This window comes from Pelodiscus sinensis, chromosome 1 (genome assembly GCF_049634645.1).
Source record: "Pelodiscus sinensis isolate JC-2024 chromosome 1, ASM4963464v1, whole genome shotgun sequence".
Classification (NCBI taxonomy): domain Eukaryota; kingdom Metazoa; phylum Chordata; order Testudines; family Trionychidae; genus Pelodiscus; species Pelodiscus sinensis.
The window spans coordinates 85356313-85369801 of NC_134711.1; the positions used below are offsets into that span (position 1 = coordinate 85356313).

Below are 13489 nucleotides of genomic sequence, written 5' to 3' on the forward strand. Positions count from 1 at the left end.
GGGTTCACTTGAACATTCTTAGTGGTGTGAAACAGGATGAAGATGTAGCATCATGTGAAGATAGAAGTCCTTTGTTACCACCTGCCTTTTCTGGATTCCCTGGTGCATCAGCCCTCCAATTCTCTCATCCTCTTGATATTGGTAGTTTTGTAAGTTCCACACATACCTATCACTGTTTCCACATTCACTGACATGGATCAGTTGTTCAGAGGGCAGGAGTACCCTGCTAGCTGAGCCATGCCATGAGACCATTATACGACTAATTGCACTATATGATGTGGTGTACAGTACATTTTACTAAACACTTCACAAGCATGGGTATAAACACCTGGGTAGCTGGTAAGCCATTGCTTAGAGGAAAGAAATGTGCCAGAAGGGCATGTGTCTTGTATGGCTGTCTGTGTCCAAGCAATGTCCTTCCTGTCTGTACTGCTGTTTTTAGCAGTGTAGTATCCCTCTCCTAAAGCCTTTCTCTGTTGAAGGAAAAGGCTCTGGCAGGGGGAGGCAGCAGGCAGTGGTTCATGAATATAAGCCTCACTCCATATTTCTCATTTCAGAGACCACTTCTGCAACGAGGCAACAGCTGGAAAATATTTAGCACATCCAGTACATGACAGGAATGTGACCATGCATTTGGGAATACAAGAAACAGAGTGCTTGACAGATCCCTTGGCAAGAAACAAACTAGATCTGTTTTTCAACATTCAGAAAAATATGGAAAGGGATCTTTTTAAATTTGAAAGAAAATGCAACTTCTCTTTAAAAGCCAAGAGAAAGTTATGCAAGAGGACAAAGAATGTGTGAGGAGCTATGCACATCATGATAAGGAATGAGACTAAGACCGTTCCCCTGTGAACTTTGGTGGAGTACATGCAGGGCTAACAGCAGTTGGCACAGTTAGCCCACATTTCAGCCTAAAACAAAATCTGGCTTGTCATGATTATTGGATGAAAGCTCAGCTGGGGAAGGCAAGCCCCAGCCCCTCCCCTTCCTCTGTCTGAGGCTCAACCCCTGGAGCCAAGCCCTGCTCACTCCCTTCCTGGCTATGTGGAGAGCCAGGGCTGCTGTGCTGTGGTCCCAGCCAGACACTCCCCTGTGGCTGGGGAGCTGGGCTGCCATGCCACAGTCCCTCTCCCTCCCCAGTGTTCTGGCTGCCAAACCTTAGGCAATCGGGTGTGTAGACGGTTTTGGGAAGGTTGTGCCTTCCCTTGTCTAAGTTACCGGCCACCCATGCTTGGTGTTTTGTTAGCTGCTCTTTTTTGAAGGTGGCTTCCATGTTTTACAGTAAAATTGGTTTGCATAATTTCTCAGTTAAGATTTCAGCAGACATAGTTGAATTACCTTACACAACTCTGCTTTACTACACCCATATCCTGTGTGCAAAAGCATCTAAATGCTAGTAATACACTTTCACATCCCTAGTTCAAAAGTAACTGCTTACATGATTAATTATTAGTTAATGTGAAGGTTATCCATGTGTACATACTCCTGAGGAGCCCCCTGTGCTGCTGCCTTTGTATCAGAGGCAGCAGCATGCGGAGGGAAGGCAGGAGCTGATATGTGCAGGAAGCCAACAGCGGTGTAACTATGTAACTGCTGAAACTTTCAGTGGTTATATAATTAAACACACTTTAACATCCCTATTAAGAACCAGTTTCTTCCTGGTATCAAACCCACTAGCAACTCTAGAATCAGTGCTGTTAAAACTGCTAACATTTCAGTATGCTGCCTTCAGGCATTAAGAGCATCTATCCTCTTGCATTCCTGTAATGGTAGAATATGAGCACAAAGCATCTCTGATTTGGTTCATATGCCTATTACAAGTAGTGTTCATAATAGTTTCATTTTTGGTGGCACACCTTTGTCCACTCATTCTTTGCTGCAAGACTCTTGCTGCCTTCTGTCCGTTGTCAAACATCTCCTTTGCTTTCGCAATATTGGACAGAATAAAAGGAGATGGTGGTATGACACTGTTCACTATATTCCAGCAGGTACATAGACTTTGCTTTCAGCCTTTCAAAGGCACACTTGATCACCTTTCTGCATTCACTTTGTAGTTGTACCATTGTCTGGGCTTGTGAAATGTGGATGTGACAGCTTAATTGAATCAGTTGATATGCTATTGTTGAGAATCTGTAAAATAGAAAGTGCTCCTCTGCCCATTCCTGAAAAGTTGTCTTCAAATAATTTTGGTACTGAGCCCTTTGCCTGCCTTTGCCCACTTCAGTAAATATCCAGGAATGATACACCAGAATCCTGTAAATTTTTTGTCATGGCATGGTAGACTTCTTTGTTTGTTCCTGGGCTTCATCAGGTGCACATGGGTTAATCTGAAACTCTAGTTGTTCAGGAAACCCAGCTGTTCAAATCCTCAGTGATCTTGCAAGTGTTTGCTAGTTTGATTGCATGCACCTGAAATACTTAATCTCTATTATATTCGAGGGTTTACCATCCCACTGATGCCTAACTGACTGGTGGCTAACCTGAGTAGAAACCTTTCTTGGTACAAACTCCTCCCCCCCCCCCCTTTTTTTTCCCCCTACAGCAAATGTAGCTCTCATGCAGGTGATGTGGAACTTCCCAAAATGGTGCAAGTATTCAGTTAGTGCTTCCACTCTATGCCTCTAGTTGGAGATTTTGTTAGCAGTGGTCATTTGCCTGCAAATGCACTCTCCCTGCATTGTACTCTGCCTTGAGGCTAACTAGGGCTGTGTAGGGAAAACCACCCCCAATTCCTTCTTGGCCACCTATGGCATGAGACAGAGAAAATAGCACTCCTGCTTTCTCTACTTCAGAATTTGAGATGCGTTTCTTATCTTTTAGTGTTTCCATTAGATTTTTCTTATTTTTATAGGGTTTCCGGGATTTTTTTTAACTATTAAACTTTTTTAATCACCTGTCTGGGAATTGCCTCCAGTCGGTCAGTGTTTGCTCTAACATTTTCTATCCTTGGGCAGGTTCAAATTTCTTATGTGCAACTCCAGTACTGAGGTGGTTGTGTGAGGATGTGCACCCGCAATACGAATAACACACAGTTCATGTGTGGAAGAAAATATATTAATACAAGGGATAGTTAACAAGGAGCAATGCTTACAACATTTAATATGAAATCAATAAAGAAAATTAACAAGACCCTTGGAATACATGTATCATCCTTTCTAAATCAAGCTAGTAAACACACCAAAATGTACATTATTCACATATAGCTCAGCTTTAAGATGCTAAACAAATCTGAATAAACTAGAAATAGTATTTGCAAGAAGAGCATGACTTGTACAATATTTACTGACACTGGAAAGAGTAAAAGGCATTTGCTAAGGCTTATACAGTTTCTCTGTGGAGTGTTTAGTATCTGTGTTGTAAAAACAGAACTCAGAGGAGTAGTTAGTCTGTAACTGAAAACTTAAACAACGAATGGTCCTGCAGTCCCTTAGAGACTAACAGAACTCAGAGTAGAAGCCCCAGAACAAATTAACACATGGCTTCAGGGTTTGTAGACAGATGCATGTTTCAAAGAGCTTGCAAATAAGGTTTCATCCTACAAAACAACTAGCATCACACCTAGTACTTGCTACTTCTGACTCATAGGAGCAAGAACTCTACCACATAGCAAAGATCTGGCCTTAATGCAATACAATATACCATGTATGTATTAATAACACAGGATTTTTTAAAAAACAAGATCAGTTTGATTTCTGCAACACTCCAAAAAAAACTTCTGCTAAAATATTTTTTCTTAAGCCATTAACACCTATATAAACTGTTTGAAATGTAATCATGCAAATGTCCTAGTACACGCATACCTTGCAGCCTGTTTCCACAATCCAGCTAGATAGGACTGCATCAAGTGAGTTCAGACACCCCAAAACAAACTGCCCCTTACCTCCACCTCACTGCACAGATGCCCCCACCCACCCCTTCTTTCCCCAACCCACCCGGGAAGCTTGAGTGCTGAGTTTGTCCCTCTCTCCTCACCCAGATGGGACTGTCCAAACTCTACTCCCCTTTGACTCCTCAGCCAATTACTCCATCCCTCCTTCCTCCTCCTCCTTTGCCCCCCTCCTCCAACCTGCCAGCCACTTACTCCTTACTTTTTTACCTGCTCTGGGATCTGCTCAGTTTCAAGCATGTAGCAGCTCTGTTTAGCTTCTTTCTTAATGAGACGATGCTCCTGCCCCCGCTGGACAGCCGAGCTCTCTGCCTGAATGGGAGCTTTGAATTTCTGAGCAGAACTCAGAAAACTGCTGCACGGCCAAGCAGGTGCACTGCTTACGGTGAACTTAGGTCAGGATCATGCCTAGCTGCCCTGGGTTGAAACAATTTCTCTCCTGCAGCAAGGCAGTACAAGTTACAGATGAAACTGCTGCTGCGTCTGGTGCCTAGGAGATGCTTACATTCTACAGAAGTGTGCCTTTAATGTCTTTCTCTGGCAGAAAGTCTAGATCCTGAAAAAAAACATGTGTTAAAGTTGAAACTCTTCTTCATGGAACATGCTCTTAAGCTAGTGTTTGACCCTGATTATCAGTCTCAGTGGTGACGGTTGTTTCCAAGAGCCTTCTGCTTCTAAGGAGGGAGAGCCAAGAAGGAAGTCTTCAGACTCCTCTTGCAAACATTTCAAAAAGAGGGCTACAAGCACTCAAACGGATCCGTAGTGATCTTTGGCATGGTCAGTCAGCCAGCACCAGTGGCTCCAAAGCACGGTGGTACCCAGAAGATCCATGAATCCTTGGATGCAGACCTTGCCTAAGAACTTGAAGGCACAGGCTCTTAAGCAGTGGCACTGTCTGTGAGGGATGAGCAGAGATACTGTTTCTGCTAAAGCAGCACTGAAATGGACATCCTTGGTACCAACAACTTCCAAACAATTCTAGTTGGCTTGATCATCTCATATAAGATCTCTGCCAACTTTCTCAGTATCGGTGAGTCAGCACAGACAACTCCTGATGGTGCTGGTCACAGTGGTGTTACAGGAGTTTCATTTTCCCAGTGATCTTATAGTAGCTGAGACCCTTCCAGAGTTTCTCCACTGCTTGATACCAGGCTCACAGTACTAAGTAATCTTGATCCCCAGAATCACCGCTGGCATCCATGATCTCCTTCTAGTCTCCTTGTTTAACAACATTCAGCGAGGACTCAGTGATTAGGATAATAGCCTGTCACTACCCTCTCCATGGTCAGTCTGTACATCTACTTCTTAGTAATACCATTAGTTCAGACGTCAACCTCCATGGTGTGACCATTCATGGGTACCATCCTACTGGGAATGTGGGCTGCCTATAGGCATCATACTACTTAGATATTTGGTGTCTCCTAGCAAGCATTGATAAGATTATGGTCTCCTACCTCTGCATCCAAAACCTCAAGAGAACATGAGGAGCCTGAGGCCCAACAAAAAGAGTTTGCACTACGGATGTTAATGGGGGTAATTGGCTAATCATGTAACGACTGAAAAATGTCACCTGCACCACAGGGTGGCAGTCAGCTTCCCTGGAGGCAGTGCACACTTGGAGCCAACTTTTAAGCTGGCTTCCCATGTATACTGGATCCCATTCCGCACTGCTGCTTCTGATAGAGGTAGCAATGTGGGTCGGCTCCCTGGGGACTGGTTTGCGCCAGGAGTAAGGATGTTAGAGGCGAGTAATTGAGTAATATTGTATTTGATAAAATTTGTATCAACTACATGATTAGTTGGTAAGGGAAGGCTTTTAGAAGGAGCTACCCCCTCTGTGGCTCTGCGGTTTAAATGTAGTAAGAGCCAGGTTCACAAGCAGCCCAGCTCCTCCTACATTTAAACTGCAGAGCTGAAGCAGGGGTAGCTCCTGGACACAGCGATAGCTGGGACTGAGACTGGCTTCTGATAGAGAGGCAGCAAGAGAGGGTGGGGAATGGAAGTAGTTGACTCGACTACTCTTTTACATCCCTAGCTAGTAGCTGGACCTCACCAGTACCTGGTACAGAAGTGGCAGTACAGGGTAGCAGCCTGGTCCCTGGAAGCTGGACTGGGAGCTGCCTGTAACTGTTTAGGTAATGGATGAGCTCATGCTTATTGGTTACCTGTTTAAACAGCCATGCTTTATATTCCCTGGCACACTGGTTGGCAGTGTAAACTCTCTAAGCTGCATGGTGGCATAACTTCACAGTTAATTAATTAGCCCTGGCCCAATCAGTGAGCTCTGTGCATGGAGCCCTGAGCCTCTGACTGGGCGTGGATGATTAATCATCTGTGAGGCTCTGCTGCTGGGCAGCTTAGAGGGACGACGGCTGCCAACCAGTATCTCCATCTCCTCATGAGGCAAGGGAATGATGCCCCCTCCGCCATCTATGGCAGATGATTTGTACACACCTTCATGATCTCACAAGAGGTGGCAGACTCTACAGATTCTCTTAGAAAACGCAAGAACTGACAAACTTTCCACTTCCAACCTGCAGATCCTTTGACTCAAGACATAGCTCCTTCATGGTTCCAACACACAGAGCTGCTGCTCCAAGGAGGTACAAGAAGTGGTATTATCTAGAATACCAGCTACTGCAAAATGGAAAAAGATTCTAGATTTGGTATAATTCCAAACAAGTTACCCCTGGTATCTTCCTTCCTCCCTGTTGTGCTAGCCTACATACTCAGTCTCAGAGGGCAGGGCTATCTCTCAGCTCAAAGTATATCTTGCTGCCATAATGGCTTTCTCCCAGCAGATAGAGATACTGCTTTCAATTATCCAACAGATTCCTCAAAAGCATATGCAATCTTAACATTAAATCTCTTGCAGTTTAGTTTTAAAGAGCCTAACTATGCCACGCTTTCAACCTATGGCCCCTTGTTCTTAGACATCTACTGTTGAAGACAGCATTCCTAGTAGCTTGCACCTTTGTGTGAAGGATAGGGAAAATAGCAGCTTCAAGGGAGCACACTCCTTCACAACTTTTAAAGACCATCACTTTCCAAGGCTGCACCCAAAGGTCATCCTCATTAGTCACCTTTTGACTTTTCACATGAAACATTCAATTTCCTACCTTTTACCCAAAGCCTTACCATGACAAGAGAGATGTTCTACTACATATATTTGTTAGAAGAGCTGTGTCTTTTTATTTGGGCAGGTCAAAGCCTTTAAGAAATCTCCTAAGCGATCCTCTGCAATTGTGAAAAGATCAAAGGTGCAGCAATATCAGCACCCTCTCCCCAAATGGGCCTTGAACTGTATTAACTACTGTTACCGTGATCATAATTTTCTTTCTGCACCTGGACTCCATACACATTCCACAAGAGTGTTTTCTACCTCTATTGCTTTTATTAAACATGTTCCAATGCTAGACATCTTCAAGGCAGTAATTTAGGCATCTACTCATATTATAGCGATTGCATAATATTCTGCAAGATTGTCTGCTTCCTATGATGTGTTCACCTCCCAGTATTGACATCCATGATAGACTAGATTCCAAAGTCTGACCACCTACTGGAGATGATGCTCCAGAATCACCTACAGTAGAGCATCCAGAGTTACATTTATCAGAAGAGGAAGTTACTCGTGTTGGGCCGTGGTGATGGTTCTTCGAGATGTGTGCCCCTGTGGGTGCTCCTACAACCCACCCTCTCCTCTACTTGGAGTTCTCAATAAGTGCTCTGTAGTAGAGAGGCAACTGAGTGGTTTATGCTTGCAGTGCTAATTAGCCTCAAGGCAGAACTTGAGGGAGGGGGAGAGTGCATGTGTGGGTTGACAAGACAAGACAGTGCTACCAAAATATGTGGTCTGGGGCACAGGTATGCTACAATGGAGAGAACATAAGGACATTGTGCGGTAAGGATGTGAGTAACTTCCTCTTTCTTACTTGGTTCTGCAGTTACATCTGCTTATCCAAAGTATCAAACCAACCCTCACACCATTTGTAATCATGCTCCTGACCCCATAATAGCACTCAGTCCCCTGAAATGCAGCTTGAGGTAGCCCATGGTGCTGAGCACTTTGATCACCGTGGAGAACAGAGCCTTTCATGACACATGAGTTCAGCTGTTGGTCTCATCTTATGACTTCTTGTATGTATTGCTAGAATTTGTTCCACTTTCTCTCCTGGGTTCCCTGGGATGCTTGGTGATTTAATATTCAGGGTCTCCATTCTGAATTGGCCTCCTTCCATTCTTAGCCTCATCCCTCAATTCTCATTGACCCCTATAACTGAAAGCCTTCTCTTTGTATGCCAAATATTCATTCCTCCAAGTTCATTCTCAGAAAGGCTACGTACTTTTAGATAATATTCTTTATTCTCTTCGTTAATAATTTCCATATAATCAGACAATGAACTCTTTTTAAAAAAAAGTTCTGTTCCCCAAAGCACCAGCCTCTGTGAAATGCAATATAAACTTAATGCTTTTTCCTAATAAGATTTACCAGTGTCTATTGAAGACATAACTTATGGTAAGCATCGTTATGACCAAGCCTTAACTCCTTGACCTTACTGAAGTGTCTTATTGATTGTCATCCGACTGTTACTCAAGTGGAATGTGCATGAAGGATTGAATATTGCATGGGGTTTGTTCATCAGTTGTGCTACAGTATCTTGAATTTGAGCCACGTTTCCTTGATTTAAAAAAAAAAGTTCAAGGGTAATTAAGTCAATATGGTGTTGCTCTGCATGGACTTGAATACACCTTTTTGATCAACACTAATGGGGTATTGCGACTTAAATTCCCATGCATGGCAATGAAAATATATCCCCTGTACTTTCAGCATACATATTTTTTTGCATACCAGCTCAGGTAGTTCAAGTTAGCTGTTTGTCCAGGACAATGTAGTGTGACAATTCGTTTGGTATCCTGCCTCTAGCACTGGGCAATATCTTAAGCTTCAGGGTCAGGCTAAATTCTGTAATGCACCTACCCAGTTGAGTCTGGTTGGGTGTTAAAACGTGGGGGAGAATTCCTTGTTTTCCATGTAATTTTCAAGTTTTAAACTGTCATCGGTAGAGGAAATTTTGTAATACATGCACCTATTATGTCTTTAATGTCTCTTAAATAGCATCATTCTCATCAGTTTTAAATATTTGTCTTAAAAGTGCATTTTATTTATATATAGTGTTATGTAAACTTACTGCATGCCTCGAACCGTTATGAAAACAAGAATTATAATATAAAAAACTAAAGTTTTGTTTTTAGGACTGAGAATTGGGCAGGAGTGCCTTGGTGACCATCAGGGTCTGGAGGATACAAGTGTAATAGCCTCAACCTTCTCCCCCCCCCTTTCCCGTCCCCCATGGGTTTACTTCAGCTAACTTCACTGAGGTAAAACCTACAGTGCTGGTCTTCTATGAGATGGCTATCTTGAAGTAAACATGTCTTTTGTGCACTGGAGACTGAGTCTGAAATTGCTAGGCAAACATTTTAACAATACTATTAAGTTATCCAGTGCAGTCATTATAGGAACCTGCCTCTGTACCCAGAGAAGATAAAGAATGAGCCATACAATAGCAAAATTCTCTGATTGGAGAGCTAAAAGGACTCTTGAAAACTCGGAGGTACACATTTTGCTTTCACGACAATGAACAAATGGATTATTTTGTCCCGTTACCAACCTGCTTTTAAAACATTCTTCATTCATATCACAATTAAATTTGATGTGTGATTATAGGCTCATGCCCTTTCCCTTACTTACTGTGCTGCCTTATTGAAATTTCTTGGGAGGGTTGTCTATCTTGTTGCTAGTATTTGTAGTTTCCCAACAGGTTAAGCATACAGTTACTAAAACTGACATGGATTATATTAAGAAGTGCAAGTGGGGGATTGTATGAAAGTAATGTGAGATTTCTCTTTAAGGGTCTGAGTACACTGTCTCCACAGAGATGCCAGCTAGAAAACTACATAACATTAACATCCGTTATATTTCCTTGTATATTTAATCACTGAGGTTAATTGTTCTGAAATACTTAGTTTCCTTAGCTAGGTTGCATTTAGTAGTGTTTTTTTTATTATTTTCAGCCATATCCAGAAGATCCAGCAGTGTACAAACCACTCTCCCAGGAAGAGCTGCAAAGGATAAAAAATGAAAAGAAACAGAAGCAAAATGAGAGGAAGCAGAAAATATCAGAGAATCGCAAACACCTGGCCAGTGTACGGGTTGTACAGAAGAACCTTGTCTTTGTAGTAGGGCTGTCACAGCGCCTAGCAGATCCAGAGGTAAACAGTTCACATGTGCCAGATCTTCCTGCAGCTTTAGATACTCTGGTTACAGTAATATTTAAGAACACATTTGAAGTGATATCCTTGTGAGTTTAAGGCTTTGGAAATATGAGCTTTACCTGTGCTAGACCCACAGCTAAAACACCACTTCCGATTGCAAGTGACTTTCCCCTACATTTAGTGTGGTGTCAGTGCCCCTCTTAGTCTCATTTGGTCCAGCAGACTGCTGTACATGGTATACAATTAAATATATGCAACTGGAGGCAAGTTCAGATAGTTAATATCTTCATATTGAAATAGTTAAGTGATAGGTTTGGGGAATCCCCCTACTTTTCCACTGGTCAAATTGGTAAAACTACTACAGAATTACTTCTCACTGTTCCCTCCATTCAGTTTCTTATGGCAGCCTAATCTGAGAGGGGGGAGGGCAAAATCCAGAACATAAAAAGGGAGAATCTAAGCAGCCAAGTCAAGTGGGAGACAAAAGAACTGATTTTCCTAAGTTGCAAGTCTGTTGACTTCTATTTATTACAGATGGATAGAAAACTTTCTGGTTAGTGAGGGGTACCCTCACTTTCTGTAACATTTTTGTGTTATTTTTTTAAGTTTATAACCTTAATTGTTCCAAAGAATCTTCCAAAAAAGACACATGTAGTTGTCTGCCTGAAACTACAGATGCATTTTGAGTACAGATTTATTTTATTTAAAATATTTTTCTTTCACGCGTGTGCAAAAAGGGTTGCTTTAGCCTGGCGCTTAGTGCCACAGTTGGTGCCAGGCGAATGTCCGAGGGGAGAGAATTCCCTCAGATATGAATTACCCAAATCTTGTTTCTAATACGCAGTCAAGCTACTAGACTGTGCACTGTAGTATCTCTCTAGTTTGGGCTGGGTCCCCCTTTCACTCGTCTCATGCTGTTCTCCAGAGACTGAGATCCAGTCCATAGTTGCATATCCAGCATCAAAACTGGATATGTAACTTGCTGCTTCATCTCTCTGAACTTCCGGGTGAGAGTAGTGGCCAATGGATTGATACCGTGATTCTCTCTGGAAACTCCATCATGGTACATGTAACTAACCACTACACAGCTGGGCTCTTCAGCATACAAGAAGTGTACCTCCCTGGCATGCACTCCCTATGTTGTGTTTCCATGAAGAGTGGGGCAGCATTGATGCATTGATTCTGCTGTAAGAATCGCTGGGGGGGTGGGCGCGGGGAAGGAGTTTGCAAGAATTCCCTCTGGAGCAGTTTTCTAAAATTTCAGGCAGGGAAGCCTACTTTCATAGAACCATAGAGGGTAGAGGAAACACTAAAGTTCATCTAGTCTAACCCCCTTTGAGATGCAGGATTTGTTGTCCAAACTATCCAAGATAGGTAGTGGTTCAGCCTCTTTGAAAACCTCCAGGGAAGGAGATTCTACGACTTCCATAGGTAGTTGGTTCATTGTTGTACTATTTTTACAGTAAGGAAGGTTTTCTTGAGATGTTGTTCTAAGTCTGTGGTCACCAACCCGTCGATTACAATCGACTGGTCAATCAGGAGGGTTCAACCAGTCAATCACGAACTGTTTCGGGGGGGCCCCCCATTTTCCCTCACCTTGAAGTCCTGCTACCTACCTCCAGTGACAATGGCGGTAGCTCCGGCTTCCTGAGGGGTGGAAGGAAGTCATCCTGTAGCTGAGCACCACTTCTGGGGTTTCAGGAAGTGTACTCTTTCCCCAAACAGCTGGCGCAGTACCACAACCCAGGTCTGTGGCATGCCGGGGACTTCCTGAATGCGGGGGGAGGGGGAAGGAGGTGTACACTGGGGCTTCCCTCCTTCCTGGGTGGGGGCAGGGCAGGAGTCCTGGGAAGAGTGGGGGCAGGAACTTACTGGCACCCTGTCCTCTGCCTCCACTGGTACTCTGTCCCTGCCCCAGCACCCACCACCACCCTTCCCCAGTACCATGTCACCTGCTCCCACCAGCACAGTTGGGGCCACATTAGTGAGGCTTGGGGGAAAGGGGTATGTGGAGGAGCGTGTGTGTTTGCATCTCACTTGTGTGGCACCAACTGACTTTTCTGTGGGTCAGTGACCCCTGACTCAAAACAGGTTCCCCACGCTTCTCATAAATAAAGACTGCTGAAACTTTTTGTTTGATGTTTCAATTAAAAATGAAGCCGGGCCAAGCTCCCATCTGGCTGCAGCATCATAATACTCCTGTACTGCCCCCGACCCCAAATCTGAGCCTATCATACACTGGAACCCCCTGTCCTGAGCCTTTCACATCCCCAAACTCCTGCAACCCCACATCTTCAGTCTTCTGTCACAACATTTGTGCACCTTCCACACTGCAGATCTGTGTCCTGAGCCCATCCTACTCCCAACCTTCCTGCCCTGAGCCTCTCACATACCCCAATCCAAACTCCTGCACCCTCATATCTACAAGCCTGTGGCTTGCTCAGCACCCCAACACTCCCCAGCCTGGAGCCCTCTCCCAGAGCCAGCATCCCCTTCTCCACCTCCTCCTGCATCCAAATTCCTTCCCAGAGCTTGCACCTCTCACCCTTTCCCGTGCCCAAATCCCTCATTCCCACTGCAGAGCCCACACATCCTGTCTCAACCCAGTGAGTGTACGGCTAGACTACAAGAGTTTTTCCGAGATTCCAGAGGTATCACGGAAAAACTCTTCCATGTCCAGGGATGCATTTGTTCCGCTAAAATGCTCTTCCAGTAACCCAGAGGAATAAGGGGGTTTCCAAAATTTTTCTGACATTTGGCCTAGTCTAAACAGGCCAAATGTTGGAAAAACCTCTTCCTACAAAAGAACTGGAAAAAAGTGGCAGTGTAGCTGTACCCTAAGAGTGTATAAGGGCTCGGGATAGCAAGTGATGGAGAGGAGGAGAGCAGAGAGCGGGGCTTCAAGAATGGGGTGTGGTCTTGGGGGAAGGATGGGGTGGTAGGTTTTGGCTTGTTCTGACATTTAAAAAGTGATCTTGGGCGTAAAAAGGTTGGAGACCATTGTTCTAAGTCTTCTATGAAGTAGTTTGCACCCTTTGCCTCTTGTCCTGCTCTCTGTGGCAACAAAACAACTCTTCATCTTTTTTATGGCAGCCTTTCAAGTATTTGAGGACCATGATCATGTTCCATTTACGCTCCTTTCCAGAGTAACAATACCCATTTCCTTCACTCTTTGCTCATATGGTTTGCATTCCATCCTTTTGATAATCGGTCGCTTGAACCTCACTTGAGGCCACCTTTCAGTCTGACCTTTATTACATTGGTAGTTTTTCTGTTTGTGGCTGTTTAACCAGTTTTGTATCCATTTAATAGTTTTACCAAACTGCG

At 43.9% G+C, this 13489-nt stretch overlaps 1 protein-coding gene across 6 annotated transcripts in view; it reads left to right on the forward strand.

Moving 5' to 3' along the window:
* The window catches only part of CNOT4 (CCR4-NOT transcription complex subunit 4), a 159024-nt gene that overhangs the window by 37033 nt on the left and 108502 nt on the right, over window positions 1-13489 (forward strand). For all 6 annotated transcript variants that reach the window (XM_075934379.1, XM_075934385.1, XM_075934354.1 and 3 more), the window contains exon 3: window positions 9962-10159. In XM_075934379.1, coding sequence (XP_075790494.1) covers window positions 9962-10159 — 198 coding nt within the window. The remainder of the gene's footprint in view (window positions 1-9961; window positions 10160-13489) is intronic.